This window comes from Solea senegalensis, linkage group LG14, assembly GCF_019176455.1.
Source record: "Solea senegalensis isolate Sse05_10M linkage group LG14, IFAPA_SoseM_1, whole genome shotgun sequence".
NCBI lineage: Eukaryota > Metazoa > Chordata > Actinopteri > Pleuronectiformes > Soleidae > Solea > Solea senegalensis.
In genome coordinates this window covers 18,139,455-18,155,232 of record NC_058034.1, presented here as the reverse complement: position 1 = coordinate 18,155,232, position 15,778 = coordinate 18,139,455, and the positions used below count along the sequence as shown (strand labels likewise).

The following is a 15,778-nucleotide window of genomic DNA, read 5'->3' as shown; positions in this document are numbered from 1 at the left end:
GACTCTCTGGCGTGAAGTTCCACAGGGCATGTATTACTGAAATATTTTTATTTATTTTAAAACAAATCGGTGTTATTAGGGAATAAATAAATATAATATATAGGTACATTTTGGCATTTCTGGCCTCTTCTGCTGGATTTTTAAAAACAGCCATTCCTTGCTTCTCTCTCCAAATCTGTCAGGGTTTTTTTTTGCAGTCGTTTGTAGTTCTTCTTTTCTCCAGTAGGCGGTGCTGGTGTCACGCAGGAGCACGCTTTGCCCTCAGACGGAGATAGATGCGGGGTAAAAAAGCAATAATAACAAGTGGCACCAACAAAACTCCCAGACTCATAGTAAAAACCAAAGTTGTTTTGAGTTGGTTTTGGGACATTAAAGCCATAATATGATACTTTTCATATCATGTCACACTGATGATGATGATGATGATGGTGTTTATAACAATGTCAGTCTGGTCAGTTTGACCCGAGATAAGGTGGAGCAGGTGGACGCCACGTTAATTCGCACTAATTGGCAGACGTGAATGAGCAGATCCTTCACTCTTTATCTTAAAAATATGCCTCACCTGTATGTCCCTTCCCTCTCGTGTATCCTCCCCACGTGCACACACACACACAAACACACACACTGCAGCAGCAGCAGCAGTACTGTGGCGGTGGTGGAAGTGGAGTGGAGTTGGGTCTTTGTCCGGACAGATGTAGCGACAACATCCCAAACAAAACCCGCTTATTTGTGCTGAGATGAGCTCGTCTGCCTTCTGTGTGTTGGCATTCAACTTCACTAAACAAAGGGACTAAAGGAGGAGGGACGGGGGAAACATCTTGGATTACCTTTTCCTCCTCTTTTCAACGCTAAAACCAGCAGTGCACCACACACACACACACACACACTCCTATTCAATTCAATGCTTTGACTTAACTAACAAAGTTTATTTAAGTGTTGTTATATTGTTGGCGCTGTGAGTGGGGGAATTAGTGGGTTTTTCATTCACAATAATAACAACAGCAGCAGACGTGCCGTGTCGTGGGGCCGTGACTTGAGCCAGTGTGATGCCACTCACACTCTTCATGTTTGAGTTATCACATTTGTTTTGGTTTTTTTTAACATCAATTTCAAGTTATAACCTTCCATTTAGTCTATTATGAGCACGTAATTTAGAATGCACGTAAAACATACACTAAAATCTTATTTAAAAAACAAAAAATTATATGAATATTTTCCGATCCCATTTTGGTCATGAAGTTGACAACACAACACAAACTATTTTAATCGAACATCCAGAAAGCTTCATGCATGTCTCTCCTCCTGTGTTTAATGTTTAAAAATATCCATAAAGAGCCCAAAAAAAACAATCCCACAGAAATGTCTCCATAAGCAGCTGGAAATAGTAAATGTGTGCATATCTCCTCACTCTACATTGGTTCATATGCTTGGAGAGGGGTTTTTGCATGTGTGTGTGTGTGTTCTCGGGGCGGGGAAGACTCCGCCCATTTATGCTAATTGAGGCCTCCCATTGGTGTGTCAGGGGAGCAGGCGCGCTGCGATTGGCCAGCTCCAAGCCATTTATTCGCTGACGGCCCCCCGTCACATGAATGGTTGTCTATTAACTTGTTCAAAAACTATCTGGAGTTGTCAAGGCTCAGGCGGACTCAGGCGGAAAAAGTACAGTGGCGTGTTGATGCTTTTGCGGAGAAGCGACGGGAGAAGTTTTTTTGGACACCGGGACCTTACTGGGAGAAAACTCTCTGTCTCTCTCACTCACACACACTGACACTCACACGCGCTGACGCTGACACGCACACACACTCAGTGAGAGGGGGAGAGTGAGAGTGTGTGGAGACGCCGCTCGGTGCTTGGTGTGTGTGTTTTTCGTCCAGAGAAAAGTTGCAGAGAGAAATCGACAGGTAACTTTGTGTCAGCAGCAGCAGCAGCAGCAGTGACCCTGCGCTCCTTCTTCCTCCCTGTCCTGCCTCTGGTTTGTGGAGTTTATCTCTTTTTTTGTTTGTTTATATATTTTTTTTTCTTCTCTGCGTCGGAGCTCCAACTCAAAGCTGTTCCCAATGTATAACATGATGGAGACTGAACTGAAGCCTCCTGCTCCCCAGACCAACACGGGGGGCACGGGCAACACTAACTCGTCTGGCACTGGCACCAACCAGAAAAACAATGCCGAGCGGGTCAAGAGACCCATGAACGCGTTCATGGTGTGGTCCCGGGGTCAGAGGAGGAAGATGGCACAAGAAAACCCCAAAATGCACAACTCGGAGATTAGTAAGAGACTGGGCGCAGAGTGGAAACTTCTGTCCGAGAGTGAGAAGAGACCTTTCATCGACGAAGCCAAGAGACTGCGGGCCCTGCACATGAAGGAGCATCCGGATTACAAATACCGGCCCCGGCGGAAAACCAAGACCCTCATGAAGAAGGACAAGTACACCTTGCCCGGTGGGCTGCTGGCTCCGGGAGGGAACGGGATGGGGAGCGGGGTCGGTGTAGGAGTGGGTGCGGGGCTGGGTGGCGGCGTGAACCAGCGCATGGACAGCTACGCGGCGCACATGAACGGCTGGACCAACGGCGGCTACGGCATGATGCAGGAGCAGCTGAGCTACCAGCACCCGGGGCTCAACGCGCACAACCCGAGCCAGATGCAGTCCATGCACCGCTACGACATGAGCGCGCTGCAGTACAACACCATGGCCAGCTCCCAGAGCTACATGAACGGCTCGCCCACTTACTCCATGTCCTACTCGCAGCAGAGCACGCCGGGCATGACCGCGCTGGGCTCCATGGGGCCCTCCTCCGTGGTGAAGTCCGAGTCCAGTAGCTCCAGCCCGCCCGTCGTCACCTCGTCGTCCCATCGCGCCGCTCCGGGCTGCCAAAGCGGGGACCTGAGGGACATGATCAGCATGTACCTGCCCGGAGCGGAGGTCAGTGAGCAGAGCGCCCAGACCCGGCTACACATGTCCGGCCACTACCAGAGCCCCGTGCCCGGGACGACGCTCAACGGCACACTGCCGCTAACACACATGTAAGAGACACAGCACACAGCAGAGAAGCGACAGAATAAAAAGAGAGAAAGAAAGAGAGAAAGAAAGTTTGTGTGCGTGCGTGTGTGTGTGTGTGTGTGTGCGTGCGTGCGTGTGTGTGTGTGTGGAAAAAGAAATGAACTTTTATAAGAGAAACTGTGGACTACTTAACGTTGGACTATTTTTGTACAGAAAAATTTTGGGGAGGGAAAAAGTTGTATAGAAGTCTCTCGGGGGGTAAAAAAGGACACGACTCAACTTTTTTTCTTCTTTTATTTTATTCAAAGGAAGCTCTAGAGGAAACGGTAGGAGAAAACCCCCCTCCCTCCTTCTCCTCCTCCTCCTCTCCCCCCTCCCTCTTCACTGGTGGATGAAGTTTGGAAGACTATTAAAAAGTGGGAGTCGCAATCAAAATGTTTTATTATTGCAATCACCTTTTGTACAGTATTTATCAAAGAAACATTACAATCAGATGAAATTGTTTGTTTAACTGCAAGAGGTTACTTTTTTGCCATTTTCTTTTATGTTTTATTTAGTTATTTTCGTATACAACTTAACGCCAGTTCTGCAGAAAATATTAAACGTGTGGGGGAGAAAAAAAAAGAGTCAGAACTAGAATAATGACACTGGAGTTTTCACTGAATTACTGAAAACACTGGAAAGAAAAGGGATGAAACAGGTAATACTGTTTTGTTTTTGTTTTTTAAATTTTTCATTTAAAGTCGATGTTACTAAAACATTTTTATTTCATTTTCCTTTCAAAAACACAAGACTGTTTTTTCCCCCCTCCAGCTTAAAATATAGGTTGTTAATTTATATTCCCGTCTCCCACTTTTCAATCTGTTTAGAGGTCATGACGCTTGTGCTACTTATTTTCTAATTGATTTGTACAATTTCTGTATATTTACTGTGGTATTTTAAGTTTTTATTTCAAGTAAACAGCAAAAATAAAAAAATCTCATTTCCCGTAGTTGTATTTTAAAAATTGTGGCCTGTACGCAGAAGCCAAACCACTCCATGTAAATATTTACCGGAACTAATACCATCCTTATAACAGTTACAGTTTCAGCTGAATATATTTTTTTTTTCAATATGCAGTTTGAAATGAATAAATTTTGGAAATTTGGATACTCGTAACTGTTTGAGTTTTGATTTGATTTTTTGTCACTCTGTCTTTCTTTTCAACGCTGACAGTTTTTCATAATGTAGTTTATTAAATTGCATAAATGACATTTATTTAACTTTTATATGCTTTAATGAAACACGCTTCTGATTTATACGTAGTTGCTGCATCAAGACAAACGTTGTTTCCTATTTCCTACAAAAAAAAGATTGTTTTACCTCCGGTATAAACTGACGTTTTTCCTCTTCTATAATCAAACAAAACATAAAGAAACATTCTTAAATATCTATTTTAATTTAAACTGAATTGTGTCTAATATTCTCCTGCTTGGATTAGAGTGAGAGGAATAACCAGACAGCGCTGATATTCAAATATCATAAATATTAGAAGATATAAATCAGATTATTTGTGTGTGAGTAATCTCTGCAGGGTTATTTATGATTTATAAATTATTATATAATCTTTCTCATGTGGCTTGTCAATTTGTCATACTATATCAGCTCGGGCATTTCTGGAACATTCCATCTTGTTGTTTTCACCATAACACGTGTTTAAATTATTAAAAATATTATTAATATTATTATTTTATTTTAATCACTAATATTTCTAAATGGAAGCTGAGCCCTGCAGGTGTTTCTTCTGACATGGAAGAACTCCAGCGGCCATTTCTTTTTAATGGATTCATCTGTAGTATTATTATTATTTTTATTTTTATTTTTATTTTAATTGTTTTCGTTAATCTTGGCTCTTATGGTTGAAGTTGTCGCGTGACCCCGCTGCTGTCAGCTTCTCTCTGCAGGGTTTCCCCTTTCCTTTAATAATAACAACAATAATAATAATAATCTTTATGATGAACTAACAGCCTGATCTGAATTTAACTAACGGTTTTAAATCTGGGTGGAGCGTTCATACATATATATATATATATATATACATGTATATGTATATGTACGTGTGTGTGCGCACGCGCGCGTGCGAGATAGATTAGGACCGTTGTGTCTTGCAGGCTCAGTCCCGGGGGAGCGGAGCTCACATTAACCGGTGGATGAATATTTGAAGAGGCCCCTTGGTATTTATCGGACCTCTCTCCCTCTAACCCCCTCTCTCTCACACACACACACACACACTCTCCCTCTGTCTCCCTCGCTCTCTGAAGAGGTCGAGGAGATCACCGGTCGCCTCATTAATTATTGATCTGATCACCATAGGTTGTAATAGCCAAGAACACCGGTAATAAATAATTGTTTGGAAAAGGTCGGACGTGTGTAGACGCATTAACGTCCACTCGTTCTTCATGTGTTTTTGTCCACGCACACCAGGGGCCCCCGCCTGCAGGCCCCGAGGCCCCGACACATGATTCCCTCTCATATCCTCTGCTGTGCGCGGCAGCTTTGATGTGATGGGTGAATGGTCTGTGTATTTAAATATCATCATTTTACTTTTATCTAAAGTGTCCAGCGTTATTTAAAAAAAAAAAAAAAAAAAGATTATTTGTGACGAATATGATTTTTATTTACATGTTCGTGTCTAAAAGGTTATTAAAATACGTCTTTATAAGATAGTCCCACCCCCGTGTGTGTGTGTGTGATGCTGAAGACACTGACATCGCGTTATCTCGGTACAAAAATATTAGCCCACATTTTGGCCCCCGTGCTTTTCCAAAATGTGATTTAATCTCGGTGCCGCTTTAAACTGACTCTCCTGTTCAAACATGAAAATGAAGGCGCAGCAGCGCGCGCGCGCGCACGCACACACACACACACACACAGTATTCAAAATGTTACATCAGTGATCAGTGTTTTTTTTTTCTTCTTCAAAAATAAGGTATGATGTGGTGTGTCTGTGTGAGCGCGCGCGCAGGCGAACAGCTGATTGTTTGTGATTGTTGGAGGCACAGAGTCTGTGCCATGTTGGGCGCGAGGACCAGGTGTGTTTGTGTGTGACACATAGGTACAAGCTTAACAGTGTTCCCATCCATCCATCCATCCATCCGTTCATCCATCCATCCATTCATGTCCCCCTCTGTCGCTCGCGTGCAGAGTTTGTCACAGCTCGAGGATATTTGGACTGCAACAGGTGGTAAGCGCGCGCCTCTGCTTTTTTTTTTTTGTTTAGCCCCCGGTTAAAAAAAAACTAACACACACACACACATACACAGAGGACAGCTCCCAGATGTTATATACGATAACCTGGTGTGTGTGTGTGTGTGTGTGTGTGTGCTGATTTTTAAACAACAACAAGGTCGTGGCACAAACAACCAAACATAGAAGTGATTACAGTTAAGTTTACATTGTAATTGAAGATGTGAGGACACAGCTGTGGGCGTGTCATTTTACACCGCGGCCTCTTTTCAAACCATGTGTTTGTTGTTGAGATTATTTGATATATATATTTTTAAAATTAGGTCACACGAGCCCATGCACCTCCTACACACACACACACACACACACACACACACAGAGCTACCATTTTAAAGATTCGCATAACTAGTTAATGTCAAACCTTAACCTAACCACCATTAATACTAAATAAGGTTCTGCTTCATTAGGACCAGGTTTTGCTCTCCATGAGGACTACTGGTCCTGACAGGGGACTGTTTTTATGTCAGACCATGTCCTTAAGAGGCAAACACACACACACACACACACACGAGCTTAGTGGCCATGTAATCCTACGAGAGCCACTTTCCCTTTTCGCCACATCGTGGATAATAAGGAGGAGGAGACATGACGTCACAGTAGATGAAGCGGTTTCCTTTTCGTCTGTTGGCCTTAATATCGTCTCCTGTAGAAAAGAAAAGTGGAGGATTGCACCATTATTAGACGAGCCTGTTACACATAGACACGTGGTTTTCTTTTTTTAATACAGGTTAAATAGAGTAGTTCAATAAATAATTATCAATGGCAGCGGGTTTTTTTTTTGTTTTGTTTTTATTTAATTGATTTAATTAAGATATGACACTTTTTTCCCGGTTTCCGGTTATGAGCTAAAAACAGCGCGCGCACGCACACACAACTGAATCTTTCTCTGTATCATTTAAAAACTTAAAATAAAATAAAAAATCTGCTTTTGAAGTTATTTTCCCTTTTCTTTTCCTTCCTCTACAATCACCACAGATACAAACTGAGAATGAGTGAATAGCAAAACTGTCAGTGTGTGTGTGTGTGTGTGTGTGTGTGTAGAGGGACTGAATGGAAGCCAGTAGCCGGCTGATGTACGCAGGTGCAGAGGGAAGCGGGTGGTGTGTGTGTGTGTGTGCGCGTGTGTGCGTGCTCTCTCCCTCTCTCTCATCCATTGAATAGGACCACACACTGACACAGACCAGCATGCCATCGGCCTCGCGCTGCTCTTGCCTGAATTCTCAGAGGCTCGAGGCCTCTGCGACCCCACACACACACACACACGTCACCAGAGGCTCGGCCTCCGTTTATCATTTGTGCTCATTGATGCTGACAGCTTTATAGAGCTCTATCATTAAAGGAATGCAGGATATCACCACAGTAGAAAGTAGACAAAAATCATGCATAAAACCTGCTGCTGCTGTTTTATTTTTAATGTAGATTTGAAGAGTGATGTGTTCAAGACATTTTATATTTATTTTTATGTGGTATGAATTCCCAGTTAGAAATGTGTATTCATGCTAAAACATTAGCATTTCATTTGTCATTTCTGTGAGAAAGCACGTTGTTGTTTTTTGCCTCCTCAAATGTATGTAAGTTGTTTTTAAACTGACTTTAAATATGTGTAAAATGAGCTGCCATGATATATGTACATACTATATGAGGCCTATAGATCTAGATGAGTTAGGTCAACTCTTTGTTTGGGCAACAGCTTTTTAGTCCATGTTTTCATGTAACATTTAGACTTTACTTTCACTGTCACGTCATTACTAACTCCTGCACTCATAATGAGTCCAGTATAAGAACACAATTAAAAACATTATAGTTGATAATTACAGTGTGTATTTATTGGTGAAAGTTGGAGAACCTTCAGTTCAGGGTTGCACCTATAGATTGTTTTCATAAATCGATGAATCTATTGATCATTTTCTTGGTTAATCGAGTATTTGTTTGGTCTGGAAAATGTCGATGAGTGTTTCTCAAACTTGGAAATGATGAGGATCTCAAACGTCTTTGTGAAATGGATCAAAGAAACCAGAAAATATTCACTTTTTAAGAAGCTGAAAAATCAGAGAAAGCTCATAAAACAACATTAAACCGATTCATTTAGTAAAATATTAATAATCGAATAATCATTGAGTTTGTCCATTGTGGGCTACTGTAGAAGCTTGGTGGTAAAAGTTTCATTCTAGATGATTGTACACTTTTGCAATAAATAAGTGTTGTTCTTTTATATTAAAATTAAAGTAATTTCACTCACATTTTTACTCACTGCACATTTAATACCAATTCATTTTAATGTTTTCTATATTCATAATCTATATTGATTATGAATATTCTATATTGTTTGTCTCCCCATTTTTGAGACGGCCATCTGCAGACTCTGGATATTTATTGTTTCAACAATTAAAGTTTACTGCAAGCGATCAGCTGAGATGACCTGCAGTGAAAGTTATTGATGAAGGAGGAAGTTTTCACTCCTCTGATCTTGTGTCTATTCTGCTTCTTGAAGAGTTGATAGCTCAGGTCAGGAGAAAGTGCAGGGGGAGGAGAGACGGAGAGACGGAGGGGATGGAGGAAGAGGGAGGAGGAGGAGGAGGGAGTTCCTCTGACAAGAGCTGACAAAACAACAATACGAGGCCTTTTATTCTGAAGCAGCCGTGGTCAGGGAAATCCTTGTGCTACAATTGAGATGATCTCATTCCTCCAAAGTGGTTGTTTTTACCCACTGATTTTTAATGAACACCATTTTCTCCTCAGACCACCACATTATTTATGCTCCAACTTTAACTTTGCTGTTAAACCCTCGGAATTTCGCTTTTCTTTAATTCAATTTCTATTATTCCGTCAAGTTTCCTCTTATAGGAAGAAGAGAAAAAAAGGGGAAAATGCTTGAGTGTTAATATGCACATTGTCTTATAACTAATTTGAGTTAATGTCGCCATAATGACAGTATAACTACGCGCTAATTGGCCTTTTTTCCTTCACAACAATGCGACCAGATCAGCATCTCTTTATTATTTAATAACGTCAACCGCTTGGCTGCCCGTGCTGGCTGCTGTTGGGAGGAGGAGGAGGAGGAGGAGGAGGAGGAGGACAACATGCGGCTCCTGTTCAGGAGCATGAGCTGTAGGCCTGCGGTCAGGGATGAGAGCCACAGGCCTTGATGGAGGCAGACAGAGTGAGTGTGAAAACTAAGGCCTCAAGAATCATTTAATTAGAATAAATGTCAAATCAAACAATCCAATCACACTCGTATTAATATTATTGTTGTTGTTGTTGTTGTTGTTGTTGTTGTTGTTGTGATATTTGGGCTAGTTTAGCTCATTAAAGGCATGTGTGGATCAACAGGTGACTGCTGAGAGAAGTGAAAGTGCTGCTGCTGTTTGTTCCGCTGCTTCTTTTGTTGTCTAGAAATGTGGAGACTGTGTTTACCGGTGAGCCTGTCCAGGCCTGAGGAGGAGGAGGAGGAGGAGGAGGAAGGGGAGAGGCAGGGACTTTATGTTCCAAATTTTTTTGTACAATTTTTGGGCAAAATTAGAAGTAACAAAATAACATAAGGTATAAGTGGGATTGAAATGAAAGCAAATGAAACACATAAATGTAGCATTATTATTATTATTATTATTATTATTATTATTATTATTATCGTTATGTTATTTCTCTGCTTTGTTGGAACAGTGTCAGCGAGTTTCCCGGCTCACTGCCACTCATGGTCGGATCAACGAGTCTGGCAAAACCCGGGAGGGAGGGAGGGGGATGTGTGTGTGTGTGTGTGTGTGTGTGTGTTCTCTGCACCATCACTTGTTGAACGAGTGTGATTTTGAGACGGAGCTCTCCATTTATTTATGATTAAAACCGATAAATACCGGTTTTCGTTGCACAACTGGGCCTGATAACTGTCACGTGGGAGAGTGAACTTTCTACACTATTTAAAACACATGGATTGCTTCATTTTAAATGTGATATATACACCAGCCCGTCAGAGGAAATCTTCTCCTTTATTTCACACCATCATGTCAGAGTGAACTTTCGTGTTGGAACGATCACTTTCCTGTTACAGTGTGTGTGTCAGAGCAGCATTCAGAGATTCTTGATAGTGAAGGCTGTTGAGCTGATGGGACTGAATCATCATTAACAAGCCAACATACCCATAAACCCCCACCGCCCCCCAACCAAAGTCTTCCTCCTCTGGTCTCATTTCCCAGCATAGACACTAACCTCTTTCACTCTGTCATCAGCGAGTCTCTCTCTCTCTCTCTCGCTCTTCCTCCAGCTCACAACAGCACTGTCCATTGTTCGCGGCCCTCCCTCCCTCTGCCTGGCCCCCGACCCAACTGTTGACCAACAACTCCACTCGCACATTAAATGGGGTGAGAGGGATGGAGGAGGGGGGAGTAGAGGGGGGAGCTGGTGTTGTCCTAATTTAGAATGTGACACATCCAGAAATGCATGTGGAGGAAAAAAATAAGAGGTGGCTCCAAAGTGACTGAGGTGAAAATGACGGCCGCCATTATCACCGACACAGATACAAACAAAACTTCAAATCTTAGCCCTAAACTTATCCACTTGTGTCTCATTAGGACCAGGTTTTGGTTTCCACGAGGACTACTGGTCCTGACAAGGTCAGTGTTAATGCCAGAAAATGTCCTTAAAAGTACACACACACAAACTCACGTTGATACTAAAAGCCTATTGTAACTGAATCAACAGATGTATGTGTATGGGATGTTTAAACACACACACACACACACACATTTGGAGACGATAGATATTCATTCATTTCCTGAACCTTTACCTAACCTCTCATATGACACACACACACACATATACATACATGTGAGACACACTCTTCCATCCCTCCCTCCCCTCTTGTGTTTCCTCCTCTCAAGAAGCAGCACATCAGATAAGTGTATCTGTGCTCGCCGGATAAAAGCATCCTCCATAAATGTCATTGACCAAATGTTTGTTTGTCTGCGGCCTCGGCGGCAGACACATGCTGCTGCTGCTGCTGCTGCTGCTTTTAGACCCTGTTCTAACAAATCATGTCCACACACACACACACATCACCCCAGATTACATTTCTCCATGTGGAAATGCCATATCTCTTTCAGCCTGTGAATTATTCATCTGACCCGTGAGCCTCTGCTGCTTTACTTACACCGTAGTCGACTAAGCGACGACTCGCCGTCTCTCACTTTCTCTGCTTGTCACCGCGTGGATCGTCGGGCTCTTAAATCATGACGCAGCACTTACAACACGTACAACCCTGTGTTTTGTTTCCATAAGGCCGCACCTGCGGTTGTGTGCGAGCTGACAGTTGTGGAGATTACGATCGAGGAAGGAATTCCAAATGAAATATTAACCATTGGTGCGGTGCAGCTCGTATAAACTGTCACATAAACGTTTTTACTGCGTCTATTAATCTTTGGGATGATAATCGTGTCGTCATTAACACTGTAATGGGATTAGAGATAGGCCGTCGTGCTACCAAGCTGTAATCTGAGGCTCATTTGGACAGTTTGTTTTCACGCCGTGAGTCAAACACATGAGTCTGATGTGCAATCTTAGAAAATAGTTGCAGATGAATCCAGTCATTGATTAATAGACACTAGTAAATCCAATAATCGTTGCAGTCCTACAACCTCGTCCTTGTTCACGGCTGCTTTTCCCCAAGATATAGTGACAGGTTTTTCACAGCTGAACCACATTCAGTTCAAATATTATCTGTTGTATTCTTGATAAAACTGTGTGTGTGTGTGTGTGTGTGTGTGTGTGTGTGTGTGTGTGTGTGTGTGTGTGTGTGTGTGTGTGTGTGACCGTACACCACCCCTGCATTTGTTCAGCTCTTACTGTACGAAGAGAAATTTTCTTTATTAAGTGTAAAACCTCGTTCCCGGGGCCAATCACGGCGACTGTCGTAAAGATTTCGATTGATTGCATCATTTGCTATCAGGCGATTCTGGAGCTGGTGACTCTGAGGTCCCTCTCTCCCTCTCTCCCTCTCTCCCTCTCTCCCTCTCTCTCGCTCTCGCACTCTCTCTCCCGCTCTCTGACAGAAGCTGTTGTTGAATGGAAGAGTGGCCTCTTTCAGTGTGGGTGTCCCCTCGGGGCCAACTGGGAGAGATAATCAGAGAGGACAGTTACAGACAGACACACAGACAGATGTGAGTTGTTACTCTGTGACTCAGACGAAGGCAAATGTGGTCACATTTTAAACCAGTGATTTACCGACAAATATCTCAGTTTTTCTATTATTCCCCTCAACTTCTTCTTCTTCTTCTTCTTCTCTTCTTCTTCTTCTTCTTCTTCTTCTTCTTCTTCTTCTTCTTCTTCTTCTTCTTCTTCTTCTTCTTCTTCTGCAGCTCAGCACAAAGAGTCAGTCGTCACAAAATCTCTACCACTAAAACAACTTTGGAATGAGATTTGATTCGAGTTTCATTTCATGTGTTTGTTTCTTTATTATTAAAGCTATAAAGCTATAAATAAATGTTCATTTATGAGACACATGTGGCCGTCGTGAAACTTCTCGGATCAAATTACAAAGAACCTTATGTAAAGCAGTGAACATTCTGCCAGAATTAAACCAGAAATGAAGGTAATTGTTAGTAAAAGCAAAAGTGTGGCCTTTAAATGTCCATAAAATGTGCAATTATTTATTTAAGTGCACCTCGACCTTGTTCCTCGTAGTTTACAGAGATGTGAAACGTAAATATATGTATATATATATATATATACATATATATATATGTATGTATAATGAATTCACATCATGTCATGAAATCAAACGAAACAAAACTAGACTTCATCTCTTTTTCTGTCTCGTATTCCGTGATCCTTACAAGCTTCATCTAAGGAAGTTTGAGTCACATCGTTTCTGGGTGAACCTGTATGTTACATGGGTGTGTGTGTGTGGAAGGGGAGACATGGCAATATAATATATAGGGCAAAGAGAGAGAGAGACAGGGAGAGAGAGGAGAGTAGGCGACAGGTCTGGTCTGGGTTGGGTTGGGCAGGTCAGTGCAGCAGCATTTGATTGTAAATAAGAGAGGAGTCAGTTCACACGCCGATCGAGTGACTGCCGGGAACAAGCGAGCCATTTGAATCAGGTGGCTATCTCCCTATCTGAGAGATCAGAGCCCTGTCACCCCCCCGAACACCACCCACCACCGGCCCCCACCCTGTGCTCTCGTCCTTGTGTGTTGTGCAGCGAGGGACACACACATACACACACATGCAAGTGAAATGACATGTCCCTCCCTGCTGGCTATAAGGGCAGGCAGAGTGACTGGATGAGATTTCACTGTCTCACGTTAGGAGAGGAGTGGAAGGTAAGGAAAGAAAGTGAGTGAAGGAACGAGGGAGGGACCAAGGGCCCTGAAGTAAACCATCACTGTCAACTTCACCATTATGTATTCTTTAAAACGTATCCTTACTTTTTGAGTAACAATAAAGTGCTGGTATTACAGTACTAGTAATACTGTAGCAAAGTAGTTGATACTCAGTACTGCAGTACTTTGTTACTTTGTTACTTTTAAAGACGATGTTATGATGAGCAGCAGGTCACGTTGAAAATTATGCAAGAAAACAGTAAAGGTTGACAGTGAGAAGCTGATTTATTTATGTACAAACTAAATACTAACTAAAATAATAATAACAAATATCTTAACGTTGTCGATGAACCCAATCTGTTCAGTTTTGAAGATTTCTTGACTGTATGGAGCAAAGAAACCATCAAATATTCACTATTTGAGGAGCTGAAAACGCAGAGGACACACTAAAACCGATCGAAATTCACTGAGTCATCGTTTAATAATCGATTAACCGTTGCAGCCCTACACTTAAGGAACATATTTCTTCGTCTTTGGACAAGTAATAAGTCATTTTTATAACGTCTAACGCTCGCTGAGGAACCTGCCCACCACTGTCGATGTGACGTTTGTTAGAAAACTGTGTAAAAAAAAGAAATCAACCTCACTGTTTCCAAACCGACCGTAAACATATATGCGTTACATCAAACGACTTACATCTTCTTTGAAAATACACAAAGCAAAATTGCGTTTTTTTTGTATGCAATTATCATAAGTGATATCATCTTTATTGTGACCCTGGACACTTTATAGATGCTCTTGGTGTTAAACGCCTATGAAATGCAGATCAAATAGAATGTGAAAGGAGGCACACACACACACACACACACACTCTCTCTCTCTCACACACACATCTATTTTTTTGCTGCATCTTGACAGTGAACCCCAGGGAGACGATGATGTGTGACATCTGCTGCCTGTTCATATTGATTAACTGACAGCCAGGATCACTTACAGATTTAGCGACTGGCGGAGCTGGAACATGCCACGCTGCCCTGAGGGAGGGTTTTGGGACTGTTAGCCGTGGCGAGAGAGCGAGAGAGAGAGAGAGAGGGAGAGAGAGAGCCTGCAGGCTTATGTTCACCACAGTCGCCGCTTTAATGTGAACATCATCTCTGTCCCACTGTGAGCCCCACGCAGCATGCACATTAGATTACTCTGGTCAGGATAATCAATATAATAGGTCGTACACAAAGGTGCGGGTGCAGATGAGGTCATGACGACACGCACGTCTATAATGGTAATAAACATAATATGAGCGTTTGTGCCGAATGAATGGGAAATTAGACGCTATGTGTTATTTTTGATGATAATTCTATTGCCTATAAAACAGTTGGAAACAAATAAATAAGGAAAACATTGCATTTAAGAACAAACCTTCTTTTTTTTTTCATAAAACAGTAACATGCAATATAACATGACAAATGTGTCTGAGCGGAAAGGAAAGAGTTAAAGTAACAGTGAAACTATCATTAGAAAAGAGGAAAGGTCAGAGGTCAGCACACGGGACATGAAGTTGACTGAATGTAGCAGAAAAGAAAGTATGTGAGGACAAGACGCCAGGGACTCATGTGAAGAATTTTATTCAGTAAATGGTGTTGAAAAATGTTGGAAACGGCTTATGTTAAAGAATGTGGAGCGACACATATTTAAAAAATAAATAAAAATAAAATATATATACACACGGCACATTTCAGATGAGGTGACAATTGAAGAGAAAGGTTATTGGCAAAGTTTTCAAAGATGCTTGTTTTGGTATTGAATATTTACAAAAGGTTCTATTTTACATTTTACAGCACGAGTTATGTTAGATTAAAACTAAAGTGGTTGTTACCGTACACGATACATTGTTATTAAACAGATTATCACAGGAATAAACATGTTACTAATCTGGACAAGAGGACAGAGAGGAGAGTGGACACGCTGGACAAGTCAGAAGGGGACAATGCATGGCAAAGCGATATGGGGGGACATGATGGGACAAGACATGAAGAGACATAACAGGACAAGAGCAGGACATAACATGTAGGTAGGACAAGACACAAAAGGAGGACAAGAGCAGGACAAGATAAAAGCATACAAGAGTTGGACAAGAGAAGGACAATATATAAGTGGACAAGGGTAGGGCAAGACACAAAGAGACAA

The 15,778-nt window shown here is 42.0% G+C and overlaps 1 protein-coding gene and 1 long non-coding RNA gene across 5 annotated transcripts in view; both read left to right on the top strand.

Annotated features, from left to right (window-relative positions):
• Positions 1 to 15,778, top strand: part of LOC122780759 — a 153,728-nt gene that overhangs the window by 111,200 nt on the left and 26,750 nt on the right. The gene's annotated exons all lie outside the window — the stretch shown is intronic.
• sox2 (SRY-box transcription factor 2) lies at positions 1,009 to 4,157 on the top strand. The gene is made up of 2 exons (XM_044043993.1): positions 1,009 to 3,022; positions 3,308 to 4,157. Exons 1-2 carry the CDS (start codon positions 2,058 to 2,060, stop codon positions 3,315 to 3,317), a joined length of 975 nt encoding a protein of 324 aa, XP_043899928.1. The 5' UTR covers positions 1,009 to 2,057; the 3' UTR covers positions 3,318 to 4,157.